This window comes from Eubalaena glacialis, chromosome 4, assembly GCF_028564815.1.
Source record: "Eubalaena glacialis isolate mEubGla1 chromosome 4, mEubGla1.1.hap2.+ XY, whole genome shotgun sequence".
Taxonomy (NCBI): Eukaryota; Metazoa; Chordata; class Mammalia; order Artiodactyla; family Balaenidae; genus Eubalaena; species Eubalaena glacialis.
The window spans coordinates 123843349-123863541 of NC_083719.1; the positions used below are offsets into that span (position 1 = coordinate 123843349).

The 20193-nt window shown below is 34.9% G+C and overlaps 1 protein-coding gene across 7 annotated transcripts in view; it reads left to right on the top strand.

Moving 5' to 3' along the window:
* Positions 1–19788, top strand: part of TCERG1 (transcription elongation regulator 1) — a 59011-nt gene extending 39223 nt beyond the window's left edge. For 6 of the 7 annotated variants that reach the window (XM_061189794.1, XM_061189795.1, XM_061189798.1 and 3 more), the window contains 8 exons: positions 4202–4320; positions 8337–8487; positions 12610–12774; positions 13038–13220; positions 15172–15351; positions 16043–16126; positions 17433–17533; positions 18730–19788. In XM_061189794.1, the coding sequence (XP_061045777.1) occupies positions 4202–4320; positions 8337–8487; positions 12610–12774; positions 13038–13220; positions 15172–15351; positions 16043–16126; positions 17433–17533; positions 18730–18931 (1185 nt within the window). In that variant the 3' untranslated portion in view covers positions 18932–19788. Of the gene's footprint in view, positions 1–4201; positions 4321–8336; positions 8488–12609; positions 12775–13037; positions 13221–15171; positions 15352–16042; positions 16127–17432; positions 17534–18360; positions 18455–18729 lie in introns of all 7 variants that reach the window. The other variant, XR_009700840.1, reaches the window with a different exon arrangement.
* The last annotated feature ends 405 nt before the right edge of the window (positions 19789–20193 follow it).

The following is a 20193-nucleotide window of genomic DNA, read 5'->3' on the forward strand; positions in this document are numbered from 1 at the left end:
GCCTTGATATGCCTTGGCCAATACAGGCATATTCTGGTACTTATTAGTCCCTTTTCCTGGAATGTTCTTCCCTTAGGTGTTTGCATAGCTGACTAAATCATTACATTCAGATACTTGACCAGGTGCCTTCTGATTAACCTGTCTCTTTGCCTTCTTTACTTTCTTTGTAGCACTCAGAATTCTATCTAAAATTATCTTAACCATCTGTCTTTTCCTACCACAGAGGGCAGGAACTTTGTTTTGTTCATTGTTCTGTATGTGGTGCTTTAACCTGAATATCCCTGAAGACTTTCTAAAACTTTTATGACTTACTCTTCATGGCACTGAGTGTTGCAGTTTCTGAGTTAAATTACAAGTGCGTATTGAGAACTAAAATTCTTTTTTAATTTTGAAGGCATTTTATAGGTGGGTGGTATTATTAACTCCTTAACAGAGTTACAGTTAGAAAGAGAAAAAGTATCAAGCATTATTCTGTTTTAAATAAAAACTCAAAGGTTCTCATACTTTTTGAGTAAAAGTCTTTTTTTTTTTTAAATAGAGATGACATTTTTTTAAAAAATTATTTATTTATTTATTTATTTATGGCTGTTTTGGGTCTTCGTTTCTGTGCGAGGGCTTTCTCTAGTTGCGGCGAGTGGGGGCCACTCTTCATCGCGGTGCGCGGGCCTCTCACTATTGCGGCCTCTCTTGTTGCGGAGCATAGGCTCCAGACGCGCAGGCTCTGTAATTGTGGCTCACGGGCCCAGTTGCTCCGCGGCATGTGGGATCTTCCCAGACCAGGGCTCGAACCCGTGTCCCCTGCATTGGCAGGCAGATTCTCAACCACTGCGCCACCAGGGAAGCCCCTAAAAGTCTTTTTTTAAAACTGAAGTGTAAAGAATGAGGGAACGTAAAGCCAATTGTATTGGGAGGCATGGCACAAATAATTAGGAGAAACTTGGAAGCATACCAGAATTTCTAATTTTCTATGAGATATTCATCTCAGTGAATCCTAACCTTGGTGTGGGATATCCTAGAGGAGAGGATACGAAGTTTTTTTCAGCTTCTGAAAGGAAACAATATAAATTCACTTGGCTTTTATTTATAATTTAGTACTTTTACAAGTAAGAAAGTATACACTGAGATAGGAGAGGGGTTGGAAACAACACTCTTCCCCACTTCTGTCAGCCTGCAGATACTTTCATGAGCTACTACAGTGCTATATTTAGGTTTTGAAAATGACCTACATGCCTAGCAGGGGACTGGTGAGATAATTGTATATATTTCTGTATAGCTTTTAAAGATTTGTGGATATATATGAACTTACCTGGAAAGAGGTCTTAAGTATTTAGTTAGTTAGTTACGCTGGGTCTTTGTTGCGGCAGGGAGGCTCCTTAGTTGCGGCATGCGTGTGGGATCTAGTTCCCTGATCAGGGATCGAACCCGAGGCCTTAAGTATTAAAAGATAAAAACTTTTTCTATTTTACCTTTTTCCAAGATGTGCATGCACATTTTTAAGGGGCCACAGAATTCTTTAAGATATGTTTGGAAAAATATTAGAGTGTTTTATCTTCCAGAAGACATTTCTTTCAGAGCCTTCTGACTTTCTTCAGTCTGGACTGGTTGCCCTCTACACCTGATGTACAGCTGTCATTTTTGAGGATGACAGCTCTTGATCATCATCCTGGGGATTTCCTTCATCTCTCTTTTTTTGTGGAGGGGGGAGTTTACCTGTCTCCTACATTGTATGTCGTTTCTTTCTTGGTTTACTCTCTTTTAATGCATTCCATCTCTGTAGTAGCTTCCTGAGAGAACGTGCATGGGAAATAAATTTTTGAGGCCTTATATATTTGAAAACACTTTTATTGTACCCTTATTTGGAATTGTTTGGTTGCTAAGGAATTTGAAGTTGGAAAATCTTGTTCCTTCAGGATTTTGAAGGCATTGCTCTGCATATAGTTTTTAGTGTTATTTTTGAAACTTCTGTTTATTACCTGTTCCCTTGTATGTGGACCTTCTTATTTTTTCTGTAACATGTAAGATCTTCTCTTAGTCTTCAGTGTTCTGAAATTTCATGGTGATTATGTATGGCTGGTGGAAGGGCCCTTTGTGCTAGGCACTTGGTGGCCCTTTCAATGTAGAAACTTTTATCTTTCAATTCTGGTAGATTTTCTTGCATTGCTTTTTTGATTTGCTTCCAGCTGCTTTATTTTTCCATTCTGGGCCAGAGCATTTGTGCTCTGGGCTGGTCCTCAGAGTTTCTTATCTTTTCTCTCTTGTTTTCTATCTCTGTCTTTTTAAAAAACTTTCTGGATGATTTTCTCAACTTTATTGTCTAATAACCCTTCAGTTACATTTTTTATTTTCTTTGTCACGTTTTAGGAGTTCTTTTTTTGTTCTTTGAGTTTTCTTGTTTCATGGTTGCAATGTCTTAGTTTTATGAGATTGTTTAGGATTTTTTTCTTATTTTTCATTTTCCTGTATAGTCTCTCTTTCCCCTAAGTTTTTTCTGTCTTGGTCTCTTTTTTTTCATGTTGGAGAGTATCCGTAGATGTCTTTGTGGACCCTAACTGCTAATGATTAAGAACAAGGCACTAAGATGCTATTTGGGCACTCTTAGCATCTGGGTGGGCTCTCATGATTGTTGGCCTTACTGTAGAACAGTGGTTCTCAACCAGAGCATTTTTGCCCTAGGGGACATTTTTGATTGTCACAACTGAGGGAGTGCTGCTGGCATCTTTTGGCCAGGGATGCTGCTGAACATGATCTGGTCCAAAATGTCAAAAGTGCTGAGGTTGAACTCCCCCCCCCCCGCCCCCCGCCTTGCTGTAAGGTGGTTTAGGCTGGTTTGTTGAGATCCTATAGAGCAAGTAATTTTTAGGCTGGTTAGATCCTGGATAAGGACTTTTAGTCTCCTTGCTCTTGCTGCATTGGTTCTGAAAGAACTGTGTCTTGATATGTGGTATGTAACTGCTTAATTCCCTGTTTTCTCAATCTGGTACGCCTCATTCTTAATTTATGTTCCCCCAGACCAGAGACAGTGTTTTGCCTTTTAGAGCAAGGGTCAGAAAATTTTTAACATAAAGAGTTAGATAATAAATATTTTAGGTTTTGTGGGCCATGTGGTCTCTGTCATGATTGTGTAACTCTACTGTTGTAGTGTGAGAAGACCCACAGATTTATGTAAAGGAATGAACATGACTGTGTTCAAATAAAGCTTTATGGACACTGAAATTTAAATTTCATTTAATTTTCGTGCATCATGAAGTTTTCTATTATTTTCCCCAACCATATAAAAATATCAAAACTATTCTTGCGCTGTAAAGAAACAGGCAACAGGCCAGATTTGGCCAGCAGATCACGATTTGCTAATTAACCCTTGCTCTAGAGAATAACCCCTTGCCTTACTGAGTTTCAGGAGTGGCAGTGCCCCAGATACATAAAGTTGGCAAGGAGGATCTAGTGATTAAACTGCTTCTTAAAAAGCTTTATTGTAGCATTACCCTGTCCTCACTTCATGGGTATCTGGTGCTATCAATTCTGGAGCTGTTTGAGGATTCTCTAATTTAAAAAATTGGTTACTTTGTTTTCTTGACTGCTGGTTTAGGGTCAGCTTTCTTGTGTCTGCCAAATCCTTTATCACCTCTCCATGTGCTTTTCAGCTTCCAGAGTTGCTGTTTCTTTTTTGCACATTTCTGTGTTCTTACTGGTTTGTGACTTAAAAAGTTCATCATCTTGACTATACATTATTAAGTGGGAAAAAATATATAGAATATGTGTAAAGCAAGATTACATTTTGGGTGAAAATAATTATGTCTTAAAGATAAGCAAAGAAATAAAATATAGGTTCCATATTGTTAATGTTTTTTCTATAAGGGATTTGGGAAGACTGATTTAAACATTTTATATTGCTTGAAATTTTAAAAGTAAACCTGTATTCAATTTGTAATTAGAGAAAATGAAAATTAAAGGGGCTTTTAACTTTTATTCTGGAAGCCTAAACAGAGGACGTGTATGCTTGTGTAGTTCTGTCAATTGAAGCTTTAAGGTGAGACTTGTTATAGATCGTCTGCATATAATTGAGTTACCTATGATTAATATACTTTTCCTATTTTTGGACAAAGATACTGACTTAGTATTTTTTTTAATAGATTCTACACTTTGGTATTTAGATTACCTATATGAAAGACTAACTTGTCAAATTGGTTTATTTTTGTAATAGGTATTTGATCAGTATGTAAAGACCAGGGCAGAGGAAGAACGCAGGGAAAAGAAAAACAAAATAATGCAAGCCAAGGAAGATTTCAAAAAAATGATGGAAGAAGCAAAATTTAATCCAAGGTATATGGTTTATTACTATCAAATATCAAAGTATGTATATATTTTCTCCTAGATCAGTTGAATATATATATGTGTGTATATACACACACACACACACACACACACACACACACACATCTTTTGGACTTCTGGACATGAAAAACTTCTTGTTTCATTATTGGTTTCTGCCTTTCTAAGAATCTTCATTCTTTGGAGGGAATCCCTGGTGCTCTATGAGGCATTGGTTTTCAAGAAAAGGTACCTTTGTTTTAAAAGCTTCCCTCTGAGAATAAGTTTCCTTCTCTGGAAACTGGTAAATGATTAAAAATCTGTCCCTGTCTTCTTAAAGTTTTACACATAATGAATTGAAGAGTGGGAACATTATTTTGATTGAGTTGAAGTGGTGAAGGACCTTCCATTTCAAAAATTTCTAAGTGTCTAGATGATTGTCTTGTCTGACATTTTCATTTAATTGTTAATATATATTGAATATATGTAAAGGGCTAAAGAAAAGGAGACATTTTAAACTTACGTGCTTAGCATTATAATAACAATAATAGCATCAGTTATTGGATATTTTAGATAGATGTATGAACTTACACATATATGCAGTTAAAGTACATGCATATGTGTATGTATATTATCTCATTCAGTCTTCAAAACAACCAATGTGATTTAGGTGCTCATATCCTACCTATTTTACAGATAAGGAAAGTAAGATATATGCAAATTAGGTAACTTCCCTGAGTGAATGTGGGATTTCAACTAGGTTCCAGTATTACACAGAATAGTCAAGACAGGGAGAATCACTTTCTTGTAGAGATATTAAGTTGCTTTGAATATACCAGAACATTGAGAATCTCTAAAACTATGGGGTAGAATCATGGAGTCTCTGGGTTAAATGGTACTTTTTATAAAAGTTTATCTTGTTTAAACAGTTATTTTTGTCAGTGGAGACAGGGAAGAGTATTGTTGTTTGGAAAAGTGTATTTGGTACACTTTTTCAAAAGTGTATATTTGAAAAATGAGAAACTTAACGGTGTTATTAATACAGATTTCATAAAAGCAAGCTGAGTATTTGTGAGCATAAAGAATGTAATATTCTTCAGAGGTTAACAGAGTTTCAGACTCTCCAGGGGGTCTTGGGCTTTTTCTTAATCAAAAGGGTAAGTTCATGGGTCAGTGTAATTGCGACTGGGTTATAAAAGATGTTTTGGAAGGCAGTTGAGGAAATTGGAACATGAATTGGTATTATATAATATTAGAGATTAGTAATTTTCTTGGATATTGTGGTTATGGAAGAAAAAGGATTTAGTCTCAGGAGATGCGTGCTGAAATGTTTGTAGATGGAGTCTCATGATGTCTACAGGTTATTTTCAAATGATTCAGCAAAATGTATCTGTAAAAACCCTTTATGGGTCTGGGAATAATTGAGACTCCAATGAGATTTCTCTTTTGTGGATTTGACAAATTAAGTCTTGCTGTATCACAGTACGCTACTGATACTCTTTTGGGGCAGATAGAATTGTTGAAGTGATCTTTACTATGCAGGTTACTTCAGAAGGTAAAGCCATCAGGCACATAACTGGAAGTCTTAGCACTTGGGGCATTGTGCTGTATTGCTAAATTGATGCATTTTAATACTAGCATAGAGATTAGGACCGATGTTAGTAAGTAGTAGAAAACAAAGAGGAAAAACTTAAAGTTGAGAAAATACCGTCCATAGACCTACTTTGAATTGGGAACAGGCCACTGGCACAAAGTTCTTCAGTAGAGTTCATAGATATAAAGCACTGGAGTTTATTCCAAGGGAAAGAATGACTGGGGAGAATTACCTAACTTTAGTGCCTATTTCTTCTATGTCTTTTTTCTTTTTTAATGGAAATTTCAGGTATACCTCCTATGGTCAACTCCGAGTCACTATACTCCTTCCCATCCCCTACCACCAACCAACTGTCCACCTCACTTTTTTCCTGCAAAGGATTCTTATACCTTGTCTGTTATAAAGTAGCATTTTTGGAATTAAAAGATGAGTCATATGAAAACATCTGTATGGGAATCTAATGCTAAAACTTCATTTTAGTCTCTTCTCGTAAAAAATGGATATATTTTACATATTTTTTAACCTATTTTAAATAATATAAATATGTATAAAATAATTGAATTCTCACTTTTATACATTGATTTTACATTTTAAAAAGTTTATTTAATCAGTAATAATTGCTTTTTTTGTTTTAAAATTATAAAGCAAGGTATACTTAATTTATCATGAAAAGAAAATAGATTTAATGGACTACATATGATCCCTTTTCTGGGGTATGCATTTTTATTTTACCATATAATTTTATTATGGTTACATATCCATTGTATGTATATGTATGGTTACATACCCAGTTTTGCAATGTATCCTTTTGTAAAAAATGTTGAATTAATGAAGTTAGATATTGTGAGTAATACCAGTTACATATAAAAAGATTGTTAGAATCTGGCTTTGGTTGGCAAAGCTTAAAAATAGCAAATGTTAGCAGTGAGTAGTACGCCTAGTCTTCAGTTGATGTTTTAAACTGTAAATTCTAAAGTTAACCAGCCAGTTTTTTCTTGATAATTAAAGTAGTAATTTAATCTTTGTTTTAATACCTAAGAGGAGGTGTTTTATTTTTGAATTGAGATAAGTAGTTTTATAGGGGAAAGTAGCTTTATTTTTCACCTCTAAAAACATGCTAAATATGGGAGTGTTTATTATAAGAGTGAATTCTTATTATGTAAGGTGAAATATATCCAAATATATGAAAGCATTATAAATGCCTTTTATTCATGAAGAAACTTTTTTAATACTTAGTTTCATTAGCCCTCATAGACCTTAATTTTCCATATCTCTGCTGAAACTCCCTAATTGTTCATCCATTAAGATCATGTTTTAAATTCTTTGAACATATTTTTTAATTCTTCCAATATAATTGTAATAGTTTTAAAGGATTTGTCTATACCTAAAACAACATCTGGGCATCCTGAGATAATTTCTATTGTCTTAAAAAATTTTTTTCGTATGGATCCCATGTTTCTTTGTATGTTTAGTGATTTTTAATTGAATATTGGAAATTGTGGATAATAGGTAGAGACTCGAATCTGTTACCTTTCTCTCAAGAGTGTGTATTCTTATTTTAGCAGGCCAATTACAGGCCAGTCACTTTAATTTTAGGTTTGATTTTATGCTTTGTTAGTATGGATCTCAGAAAGTGGAAGGTGTTTTTGTCAAACTTCTGACTTTGTCTCCCTTGTGGATCTTTTGTGGGCTTTGTTGTCTTAATATTGTTCTTTTTCCAGCACTACTCAGTGTCTGGTATCTCTTTTTTGCTCTTAAGCATGTAGCAGTTTGGTACCGGGAGTGGTCTTTCTGCTGGTTTATAGCTTGGCCTTGGCTGTCTACTTATTCATGAGGGATTTCAAAATGGTATTCTTCTGGGGTAGTACCCTCTTTCTATAGCTTATTCCTCTGCCATTTTAGCACCGAAACTCTGATCTCTGCTGCTTCTAGCTCATTGGGACCACTGTACTCTGCTTGGACTCTACCTCTTTGCATTTTGGGAAATTGTCCTGAGGCACAGTGCCACGGGACTTCTTACCTCAGTCTTACTCTACCTGTTGTCCACTGCTTGAAATCAGTTGCCTCATATATTTTGTCCGGATTTATAGTTGCTTATGGAAGAAGAGCTAATTCAATAAGAGTTATTCCACCATGGCTGGAAGCAAGAATTCAGCCTCATCTTAGGGTGGAAATAGATGGACTCTTTAAGTCTCTTGAAGCACACAAATTCTTTGCTCTCAGATGTCTGTCCCCCTAACATCATGCTGATAGTATACAGATCTCTAACCACATTTTCACTCTTCAGCCCTTTTCACTCCTTTCTGTAGGCAGATGTTGGGACTCATTGTCTTGTTGGCACATATTCTTACTGGGAAGATGGTATCGTCTGCTATACCTTTCTACAAGTAGAAATAGCTCTACCAAAGTTAGCACACTTGCCATTTTGTTACAGAGCTACTTTTAGTGAATTTGCAGCCAAGCATGCTAAAGATTCAAGATTCAAAGCAATTGAAAAGATGAAAGATCGAGAAGCCTTGTTTAATGAATTTGTGGCAGCTGCAAGGAAGAAAGAGAAAGAAGATTCGAAGACCAGAGGTGAGAAGGTAAGATGGTTTTAGTTCCAGTGGTGTGATTGATGGGAGTGTGAATGGGAAGGGACTGAGCTGGTGCTGTGTTTCTAATCTCATTCATGGGCATAAATAACAGGACCCACATTTATTGTTTAGCTTTTTAAGTTAACTTTTACAATTGTTTATAATATCACTTTACTTCCATAATGCATACATTTTAGTAGTGTCACTAAGCTGCATAGATTTTCTTTAAATTTTATTAATACTAGGATGCGCAATAAACCCAGAACTGGTTATTAGGCCTATCTATTCACTGGTGCCTGCCTGCTAAGATTTCAAGGTTCTTTATAGGTAGTAACATTTAAGTTTTTCAAAAAGCTTCTTGATATTTTTTGCCCTCTAAAAGATAGCATTTTAGTGACTTTCTAATCTTTTAATAAACATATCTTACATATGAATTATTGCTTATCAGAATTAAAGGTCAGCTATTAAAGATTAATGAATTCCAAATGTCATTTGATAGTGGTGTCAGGAGTGGAGAGGAGCTCACCACTGAGGAGGCAGACTGGTAGGGAGGTGGCACCAGTGGTGCGTAAACCATCAAAACATAGCAGCCACTTTCCTTAGTGACCCTGTGTGCTTTGTGAATAGAGAAAAAGAACCTCTGAAGCTTTATCATTCTTGACATTTAAAATTGCCTCTTATTCTAGAAAGTTAAAATATTACAGATTCTATTAAGAAATGTTGTTATGGAAGTAACACCACTTTTGTTGGGAGGAAGCCTCTTTCATTGAAAATAGCAACAGTATTAGGTGAAATAACTTTTGTCAGAAATAACTGAAATTTCCTGATTATCTGATTTATTATGCTTCAAGGTAGATTTTTCCAGAATTATTTCACTGTTGACTGTCTTTGGTAAATGATTATGCTTCTCAGAGGAAATGTGCAAGGTTGAGTTCTGCATAAACATTTTGACTGTTGAATTAGAATCATGTCAGTGAATTGTTTGCTACTTTTGACTTTTAGTAAGAACCTATTTTTTTAAAGAAAACCAAGTAAATAAATGATTGATATCATATGATTGCTTTTAAACAAATTGAATGTTTTTCTCTTTGCATTTGTAACTGATGTTCTTTTTCTAAACACTTTTTTTGGTAATTATTTTATGTATTCTGTTTTATAACAAGTGGATAGGCTTTACAGTTTTGTGCTGTGTGGCCTGTCAATCAGTTTGGTCTGACAGCTGTCAGTCACTGCTACGCAAAGTATTATGGGATTCTCTAGTGAGGAAAGCATTGCTATCTCTCTGTGGTCACTTTAGCCTCCCACAGTTCCGGTACATTACATTTTTTTTAGTCTTTTTCCTTATGAAGTAATGAGAGTTGTGCCCAGGATGTGTTAATTAAAATAAGAAATTAAATAGACATTACATCTAAATAAACTTAATATATTCAGGTTTACTTTCTTTTGATTGTAAAATTTGAATTCTCTAAATTAAAGGTTTATCTTTGTACTATTACATTGAAAAAAAAGGAAATTACCGAAGTAAAACTTTCTCAGCCAATTTAAAGAATGCAAAATCAATTGCTAACTAGGTTATGAAAGCAGAAATCTTTGTAAAGGTTTAAATGTACTTTTTATACTCAAATTTTGAGAAGTATCTGGTTAATGAAGTTTTATCACTTCATGACTTTCACTGTGTATTTATTTTTATGAAGTACATTGGCAGTACATTTTTTAAAAATGGCATTTTAGCTATGTGTAATTGAATAGTAAACTGGTATATTGGAGTTTCTTTGTTCTTAAGATTCCTAACTGGTCTTTGTAACATTGAGACAATTGAATCAATAGCTGAATAGTAAAAATTTAAAGGTAATTACTTGCTGAGTCAAAAACCTGTGAAGGGCATTGACTTTTGGTGAAATCCTTTTTTTTCCGTTTAGGAGGCATTTTCAAGCTAAAGGGTGCAATAATCATTTTCATGTAGCTTTTCACTGGTAGTTTTATAAAAAATGCCCCCAAAGCTGTTTTATTGTACTGTTTTGTTTACCAAAGTAGCTACCCTCTAGTTTTTGTTTATTTGATTATAATTTATTATTATTATTATAACCAATTTTAATTAAATTGTGTTTCAAATTATTTTTTGGAACAACAGATTTGAAGTTGCATATAATGGAGTTAATCCTCTTATGAAGTTGGCATTTTTCTCTCTTCCCTCTCTTTTGAATTAGCTGCTGAGCAATTTTTGTTTCAGTACATTTGGCTGAGGAAACTATTTCTCCCTTTTTAACTAAACAGCTTAGTTGGTAAGGTACTTCCATTTTTGGAGAGAAGAAAATAGAGACAGTAGGACCTTGAATTGTTGCTAATGGAAATTGACATTTATGCAGTTGTTAAATAATTCTTCTCATATAAAAAGCAGCTTCGGTAAGCCATTTGTAACCTGTCATGGTAATATCTGCAGTGAAAGAAGTTAAATTTTATTTAAAGTTCACTTTGTTTATACATCATATATTTTTTTAACTATATGATAATTCTTTATAGGCTTCATGTCTAATGTTTGAAATATTTTTAAGTTAATGTATATTCTTATGGCTTAGAAAGATTCCTATTTGATACAGCTTACATGTTTCATTTAACGTAAATTTTGCCTTCTAGTTATCCCATGCATCTGGGAATTTGGTGTTCATTGTGTCAGATACAAAGTTAGACAGATGAACAGAAAAGTAATGTTACACCGCTACCTCAAGTAGTTTCTTTATTGCCATCTAGAAATATTGGGCTTATGAGTTATTTCTCATTAATCCAAACAGTCAAGAGCCAAGTTAGGTGAGTGGAGAAATCCACAGCTGAATAGCTCATCTTTTAAAAAGTTCTCTAATGCAGAAGCTCTGTTTTTTATAACCTTACAAGTGTTTTCTAGAAAGGACATTTACCTCCCTTTTAATCCTCTATTAGGAGAAATGAGGTTACAGCGAGAAGTGAGAGGGTTGAAATAGGCAGAAGGAATGATTCATTTATTTTGTGCCCACACAAAAATTCTGATTCCATTTCTAATTTCTCATTCCCTTGGTCAGGTAGGAAGGCAACATGTTTAATTCCTATGGGGAGGAGAGGTTCTTGACCTGGTCAGAATCCTCTGTTGAAATGACTTTAGCTACCTCGGATGTCTTGCCTGGTAGCAGTACATAATAATTTAAATGCGACTGAATTTTAGAAGAGGTCCTCAAAGTGCATAAAAACAAATGCCTTGTTTATTCTTTTCTTCTCTTATTAAAAAGGTAAAATTTTTAACAATTCTAACAGATTTTTCCAGTTTTAACAATTTGGAAGAGACGTTCTAAGTATTGTATATGTTGACACTAAAAGGTTAATATTATTTAATACCTTTAGTATAATGTTACTAACTTGGTACTTGATTTGTTAAGAACATTAATTTCATTGACACTTATATTCTGGTGAAGGCATACATGTTTAATGGCTAAAGAGCACAGGAAATCTGAATGTAGTGGTTTTTTTAGAAATGACTAATTATGACCATCGAAATTCTATAATTTTCTTATATATAAAGGTAAAAACATTGCTCTTTATTAAAACCAAAATGTAAGAGTTTATTGTTTGTTTTTACACATTTGACAGTATCATTTCAGATTTGTAATGAATAAGACTTGCTCTTTGTGCTCAACTGGTTCTAAATTCCCCTGTTAATTTTAACAAACAGTTTTATTCATCTGCTTTTTAAAATATTCTTGCTATCTTGATGTTAAAGTATTTTTGCCACTAGTTCATAAGCCTGAATCTTATGGCAAATGGCAAATTCATATTCTTCATAAAAACATGGCAGTTCTGAGATCAAAAGTTATAAACAACCTAAAAAAGTTGTTTCTATATTTGAATAATTTCATTGAAGAATATGATTTATTTTGAATTTGGTAGATTTTAAATGAGAGTCTGTATGTGTATTGATTTTTATATTTCTCGTAAAAGAGCAATTCTGATATTCTTTTTTACTAAAATTCTGCTCTAACTGCATTAAAAAAGTTATTCTCATCTTTAAGGTAAGTGAACTTTTTTTCTAGTTGTAAACATTTATATATGAGGAATTTCTTATGGCATATTGTTTTCCTCCCACCTCACACCTGTTTTGAAATACAGATAAAATCAGATTTCTTTGAACTATTATCTAATCATCACTTGGACAGTCAGTCTCGATGGAGCAAAGTAAAAGACAAAGTAGAAAGTGATCCACGTTACAAAGCAGTGGATAGTTCATCAATGAGAGAAGACCTTTTCAAACAGTACATTGAAAAAATAGCCAAGGTAACCATTGTGTTTACTCATATAGTAACCATGGAATAGTAAAATTCTTAATTGCAGTATAAAGACATTTGCTACTGTTTTGGGTTTAGAATTTTTCTTGTTGGTATTCCTAATAGACTCTCTAGTAGTTGACTTTGAAATGAGTGTTTAGGTATATTGGTTAAAAACTAGGTTTGAAATTTTGTATTTGGCAAACTAGTTATTCTGTGGAGGCATATTTTGATGGAGTTAGTAAGAAGGTTAATGTAATTTCACTTTTACAGAATTTAGACTCAGAAAAAGAAAAGGAGCTTGAAAGGCAAGCCCGCATTGAGGCAAGCCTTCGAGAACGAGAAAGAGAGGTGCAGAAGGCTCGTTCAGAGCAAACAAAAGAAATAGATCGAGAGAGAGAACAGCACAAACGAGAAGAAGCTATCCAGAATTTCAAGGCTCTTCTGTCTGATATGGTATTACTATTTTGCTTTTTTCTCTGAAGTACTGGATATTAGAAATCTATTATATTACCTCATTAGTGGACATTTTAATATTCTTTAAATTGACTCAGAGATATAATTTAGTAAGTTACCTATAAAGTATTTTTAAATTGAATACTTGGTATTAACACCATTAGAATAGGAAAACCCTAGTTATTTAAAATTTTCAGAGGTTTGATATTTTGTATGAAAATTCATGATCTTTTAGTCTCAAAGTTTTTTAAAAAATTATCCTTGATGAAGTCATCTTAAATCATCACACTTGCATGTCATAGTAATAAAGTGTTCTGAACATAAGTTCATCTTTTGATGATTTGGGTCATCATTGTGATGATCAGTTATTGTACATGTAGACGGTATGGAATGTAGGACTGGAGGTGTACTGACCCCTGGGATTTTTTTTTTAAATCCTTCTGTATTATCCAGGGTTGTTGAGGTAGGTAGGGTTTTTTGTCCCTACACTGAATGCCCCCAGACCACTCTGCTGTTCTACTTGTTTTTTCCTCTTTTCTTTGTCACTGTCTCTCCTACTGTTTCTTTTCTTTCTTTCAACAAGGCTCTTCTCATCACTCCTGTTGCTTCTTCTGATTTCTTCCCTTGCTTCTGCTGATCTGTTTTCAATGACTTTTTTCTGTTCTCTGGACAATTACAGTTGTTTCTTGTTTTCTCTCTCTGCCTCAGCTTCCCCCAAATTCATCCTCTTTATTGCAATCACAGAAGTCTTTGTAAAAAGCAAATCTGATGATCTTGTCACTCTGCCTGTTACTTGAAGAAGGTTAAGGTCCTCCCTACTTCTGGAAGTTGCCTACATTTCAGATTCAGTCTCCTTAGCATAATATAAAAAACTGTTCATTCCTTGACTCCCTACCTTCATATTACCTTATCCTCTTTGGTTTCCTCTCTTGTCCCCTAAGCTGTAGCCTTGCTGAACTTACCTTTAATGAACCATACTTAACGTTTAATGAATGCTGTCATTACATATGCCAATCCCTCCACCTATAATGCTTTTAAATTTCCCACCACAGTGGCAAACTTTGTCATTCTTGAGGAGCACACTCAAGTATCTCTCTGTAAGGCTGATCCTGACCCATCTAGGCAGATTTGATCTCACTGTTGCCATTTACCAAACTTGTGCTCAGCATATACCTTTGCAGCACTTATTACATGTTAGTGCAGTTCTTTGCTTATATGCCTATCTTCCCTACAAAAAGTAAGCCCTTTGAAGGAAGACATAACTGTGTTATTTATTTAGTATTCCCAGTGCTAAAAACATGTCAGTGTTCACCTGACATGTTTTTAGGTGCTTGATAAATGTTGGTTAAATAAATGTTTTTATATTTTTCTTCTTTCTTACTTTTCTGTCTTTTCAGCATCCCATATTTCTTAGCATTGGCAGCGGTGTGACTTAACTTGTAATGCCATTACCATCCATGCAGCATACCTTTCTGCTGGTTGCTGAACCAGCCAGACCTGTTATCTTGTTAATGAAGTTAATTCCTGCTTGTGTGTGAAAGTGTCACTTCCAATATGTAGTTAAGTCCCAAATTGAGCTCAAGAAAAAATTTTTTTATCTGGTGAGCTGCTTGTGCTGTGAGATGGTATATTTCCTCTTTTATTTATATCCATTTCTGCTACTACCAGAAGTTGGTAAGATGTTCAGGAGAGTACCTAGGTACTTAAAGTTCTTAGGGACCATGGTTGATGGGAGATATCCTCTCTTCATCCTTGCCACCTCTAAACCCATACTACATAGCTTAGGTGAGCTCTGGGAGGTGAGATTTTCAGTGACTGCTTGACTGAGATGGAGTCATCAGAAACTTCTTTTATTAAGTGTATTGTTCCTAAACCGAATAAATGATTCTTTTATTGATGAAATATGAAAAGGTAAGTCTGTTTGGTGATAGATACCATTCTCTATTTTTAGGTACGTTCTTCAGATGTGTCCTGGTCTGATACTCGGAGGACTCTTCGGAAAGATCACCGCTGGGAATCTGGATCCTTGTTGGAAAGAGAAGAGAAAGAGAAGCTTTTTAATGAACACATTGAAGCACTTACCAAAAAGAAGAGGGAGCACTTTAGGCAACTTTTGGATGAAACTTCTGCAGTAAGCGGCTCTTACTTTCCTACTTTAATCTAGATGAATCTTTGTTAATAATTCCCAAAGTAAAACATTGATATGACTTTTAATGTCATTCTCTTTAGACCCATTACTGGAGTTCATGGGTTTTATGATACTTTGTTCTCTGATTTTTTTGTTCGTTTGCTTAAGTAAAATGTTGATGGTATTTTCACTGTTTAGAAGTTACTTCCTTTTGCAGTTTTTAAGTTCGTATCTGCTCCCTTAGTAATTCCATATGTCCTTAGCTGTGTGTGATCATTGATGCTTCCTGATGATAGAGTTAATAGATTACTTCTTTTGCTCCATTTTCAATTTGGTACCGTGGCCCTCTTGTTTGGCAGTTTGTACCCTTTGTTCAGGTTTTGCTCCTATTTATCTGATCTCTCTTTGGTGATGGTTTCTTCAGAAGTTATGATGTTGCCCATGGAGATACAGGGTTTGCAGGTGATTGTCTTAGGTCACCTTGAAAGTATGGCCATGAACATAACTCTTGTGGTAAGCCAACAAAAAGAAACTGCATTAAAGCTGCTTCCCTGTCCCTAACTTAGTCCAGTTATGCTTGGGCATTACAAGAGATTGCAGGTCAGTGTAATATTATGTACCATATGTCCTGCAGTTTGATCCCCTCAATAAAAGTGAGTTCTATTTATGTTTTTTATTCACTTGTCTTTCAAAGATCACCTTAACATCCACGTGGAAAGAAGTAAAAAAAATCATTAAGGAAGATCCTCGGTGCATTAAGTTCTCCTCCAGTGACAGGGTAAGAAAATTTTGTCTGAGATTTACTTTCAGTTTATAAATATTAATTGGGTGCTTAATCAGCAGCACTAGTATCTTGACTGAAATGAAGTTGATGGTTTTAAGTGAATAACTTTTAAGTGTATGAGAAATAAATCTGAATTTCAAGTTTATATCTTCTTTCTTGTACAGTATATTAACAAGACAGCACAAGAGGAACTTTTAAAATTTAATCCTTGGGGTTAAGCCTGTGTTTTGGGATCTTCTAAGAGACTAATGAAGCTATAGTTTTTATTTATTGTATAGTCAGGTCCCACTAGATAGATATATTCAGCCTGGCAATTGGTACCAGGCTATCAAAGTGCTTGACTCTTACAGCCACGCTAGCAGAAAAACATAACATGATCTCTAGTTCTTGTATGCTCCAGAGACTTTGGAGTAGGGGGACCTCAGATGTGTGAGGTTTGTAGAAGCTGAGCTCTCTTCTGGTGCACTCTGGCTCCTGTGTAGGAGGAGAACTCACCAAGGGTCTGAAATAGTGAATGATGTCAAGGAAAGTGTAGCTCATTCCCGTCCATCTTGTCCCTCAGCCTTCACATGTTCCTTCTTCCCATCATTCTGTCCTGGTTGGTTTCTCTAGGTCTAGAGTCCAGAAAGCCCATGGTCTAATATTCTTCCCCCTCCTACTCCATTAGGTGGAATTTTAGATGTGTGGACCACAGAATATACGTGGTTGGAAAAGAGCGGTAGATGGATAGCTGAGAGATCCAGTCTCAGTCTCTAACTTTTCTGATTTTTAGAATTGATAATAAGGTCTTTTTTTTTTTAAGCTCAGAGTTTATACTTATCTTTGCTATTCCCTTACCAAGCTCCCTTACTGAGCTAAACGCTCAGTTGAACTTATTAAAGTTCTGAGCATTATCTTATAAATTATGCCACATTATTTTTGTGCTTGAAGATATAAATAGTCTTTTAGGAATGCACATTTAACCCTTAATTTCCTTATTTTTAAGAGTGTCTACCCCTTGAGGTTGTTATGAAGGGTAAAGGAGATATCTTATAAAACCCTCAGCACAGTGTAGCACATAGCAAGCCCTGAAGTTTTAGCTACTACTAATATATGGTTTCTCATTCTTGCTTTTTCCTTTAAAAATGTACACTGCAGATTTTCCTTTTTAATGAATGTTACATGGACAAAACATACCTTATTGCCTTTTTCTTTTGAATTTTTTTATGTCGTGACTTACAGGTTACTTGTTTAATAAATAATTGATACTAATTTTGGAATTAGTAGAATTTTCCCCCCTAATCTTATTGTCCTTTTGCAGAAAAAACAAAGAGAGTTTGAAGAATACATCAGAGACAAATACATCACAGCCAAAGCTGACTTCAGGACGCTTTTGAAAGAGACCAAATTTATAACATATAGGTGTGTGCAATGAAATGTTTCATATCAGCAGTCATTGTCTTTACTAGTCCTTACTCTGATGGCCAAAGCATACTTTGCATTCACACACATGTTGACATTATTAATTTTTAGGAATAAGAAGAAGGCAACTTTATCAAAGATTGAATACAGCCCATATCTACCCTTACCTTTTTTCTTTCTTTTTTCTCTTTTTTTTTTCAAAGAAAGGGCCCAGATGTTAATTCTTATTTTGTGTTACCCACCCATCCAGTTTTTAAACATACTTTTGTTTTCACTTCACTGCTTTTTTAGAAGTATTTCCAAATATATAAGAATTGTATTTCATGAAGAGACTTAAAAAAAAAAAAAAAACTTTCACTATCAGTTATCTTTGCCTCCTCTGAAGACTATTCAGTGTTCATTCTAAAGCTTGAAATCATCTTATTTGAGCTCAGCAAAAACATTTTTTCTCAGAGGAAAGCAGTTTGCTGGATACTTTTAAATTAAAACTTTAAATTATAAAATCAGAGCTTTAAAACAAATTTTCTCTGTAACATACCCAGTAGTTCCCCACCCCCAGCAAGTTGTCATCGGGAGAACAATTTTACATTGCTTAGCAATCAGTATGCAGGAAACCATTTTTGTTTCATGCTCCAGCTTTTCTTCTTTTAAGAGAAAAATTTGAAACATCTTAATGAAGGGTATGTGCACGGGAGGATAGATAGTGCTGAGGGTGTGGTTTTTAGGTATTTTGTGATTGGATTTTTTGGTCAGGATCCTTAATGTTTTGCATCAGCTTGGGCTTTTAAATTAGATGTGAAGTAAGACTTCTTTCTACATTTTTATAGTTAATTTAGTGAAAGATGTGAAAGTGAAAGCTTGTGAAAGATGCTGGGATTGGCAGCCCCGCAGACTGAAGTCCTCTGTTCATCCACAGAACAGGTACAGCACGGGCAAGATTTACCCACCCACCCTCAGCCCTGATCTGGAGGGACCACCAGTAGGGGTGGGAGGGTAATTCAGCTTCTGAGGCCCTTTCACTCCTTGGAGTCTTTGCTGAGGCGACTTACAAAGGTGACCACTGCAGTGAAATTTTTCTTAAAAAAAAAAAAAAAAAAATGGAAACACAATTAGGAACTAGATGGACATTTCCAGCTCATTTCTGAAAGACCTATGAACAGCAGTCAGTAATTCTTGGACTTCTTTTCTTATTTCAGATCCAAAAAGCTAATCCAGGAATCTGATCAGCACCTGAAAGATGTAGAAAAAATTTTGCAGAATGACAAACGGTATCTAGTACTAGACTGTGTGCCAGAGGAGAGGCGCAAACTGATTGTGGCATATGTGGATGACCTGGATCGCCGGGGTCCACCCCCACCTCCCACAGCATCAGAGCCCACAAGACGATCAACAAAATAATTCTGAATACTCTTCCACAGGGGAGTCTGTTAATTCAAAACGCTTGCATGAGCCAATTTTCAGGTTTTTACATGTATGTGCATTAGTCAAACTATTGCAAAACCATCTGATGAACAGAAGGAGAAGCATCCGTGAACAGTATCTGAACAGAGAACACTTTGGAAATATTTATGCTTTTCTTTGTGTGGCATGACTGACTTGCATACTCAAATATAGGCTGTCTCTAGTAAATCTAAAATCTTGAAGCTAAAAAATTATCCTTTTATGAGGTGTGGAAGTCAGTGACTTTTGGTGACGTTCTTTCTAGCAGTGTTATAATACATGCAAGACGTAAGAGCATTTGTGGTTTGAACTTGCAAGATGCAGATACCACAGACTCCAAAAAAACCTAAGTTGGGGTTTGTTTTGTTTTGATTTTGTTTTTTAAAGCGGGTAAAAGACAAAACACTGAAAATTGAATTCTTATCTTCCAGAGGCTAAGATTATTATAATGGACATACTTTTACCTTTGTCTCTAAAGAACACTTTAGTTTTATTTGTTCACTTATGTGCTTTGATTATCCCCTTTGAATTATAGGCCAAGTCTTGTTGTTTAGCCTAAGAGAAGATTTATTTAGTAATTTCTTCTCAGGTATGGAACCATGGTCATAACTAACATGTTGACCAGACTAGGACTGCTGTTAAACACATTTTATTCACCATTAAGCAATCTTTATCAATATTCTGGATTAGACAACAAATTACCTTTCTTGGGTGTTCCCTGTAAACTGTACTCCTATTTGAATGTTAAATTTTTGTTTCTAAAGTTTAATTTTAAGATGTTTGAATGTTCAGTTTATGTATTTGAACTACAATAAACCAACCCTTTTTATATACGTGGATTGTATATGATTATTGTTGTATAATTTATAAATACTTCTTTTAAACCTGTTCTTAAAAGCAGCAGCAAATGTAATTTGGCACAAAGAAAGTTTAAATTTTGAGTATCGCATCATTTTAAAAGGCTTGAATATAATACATCACTTGCATCATAAAAGGGAAGGAATTTGTGAAGAACCGTTTTGGTGCTCAGTCTCTTAGCAGTACCTTAGTGCTTCATAGCAAGAAGATGCTGATTTTTGTTTGTCTGTTTTCTTGTTTTTGTCTTTTATATTAACATGTTGATGATGAATGCCTTTTTGGACTCCTTTCAATGTGTCATGCACATCGTACCGTGAAACTTACCTTTGATTCCCAGTTGCTCTTTCTAGCTTTACCTCCCC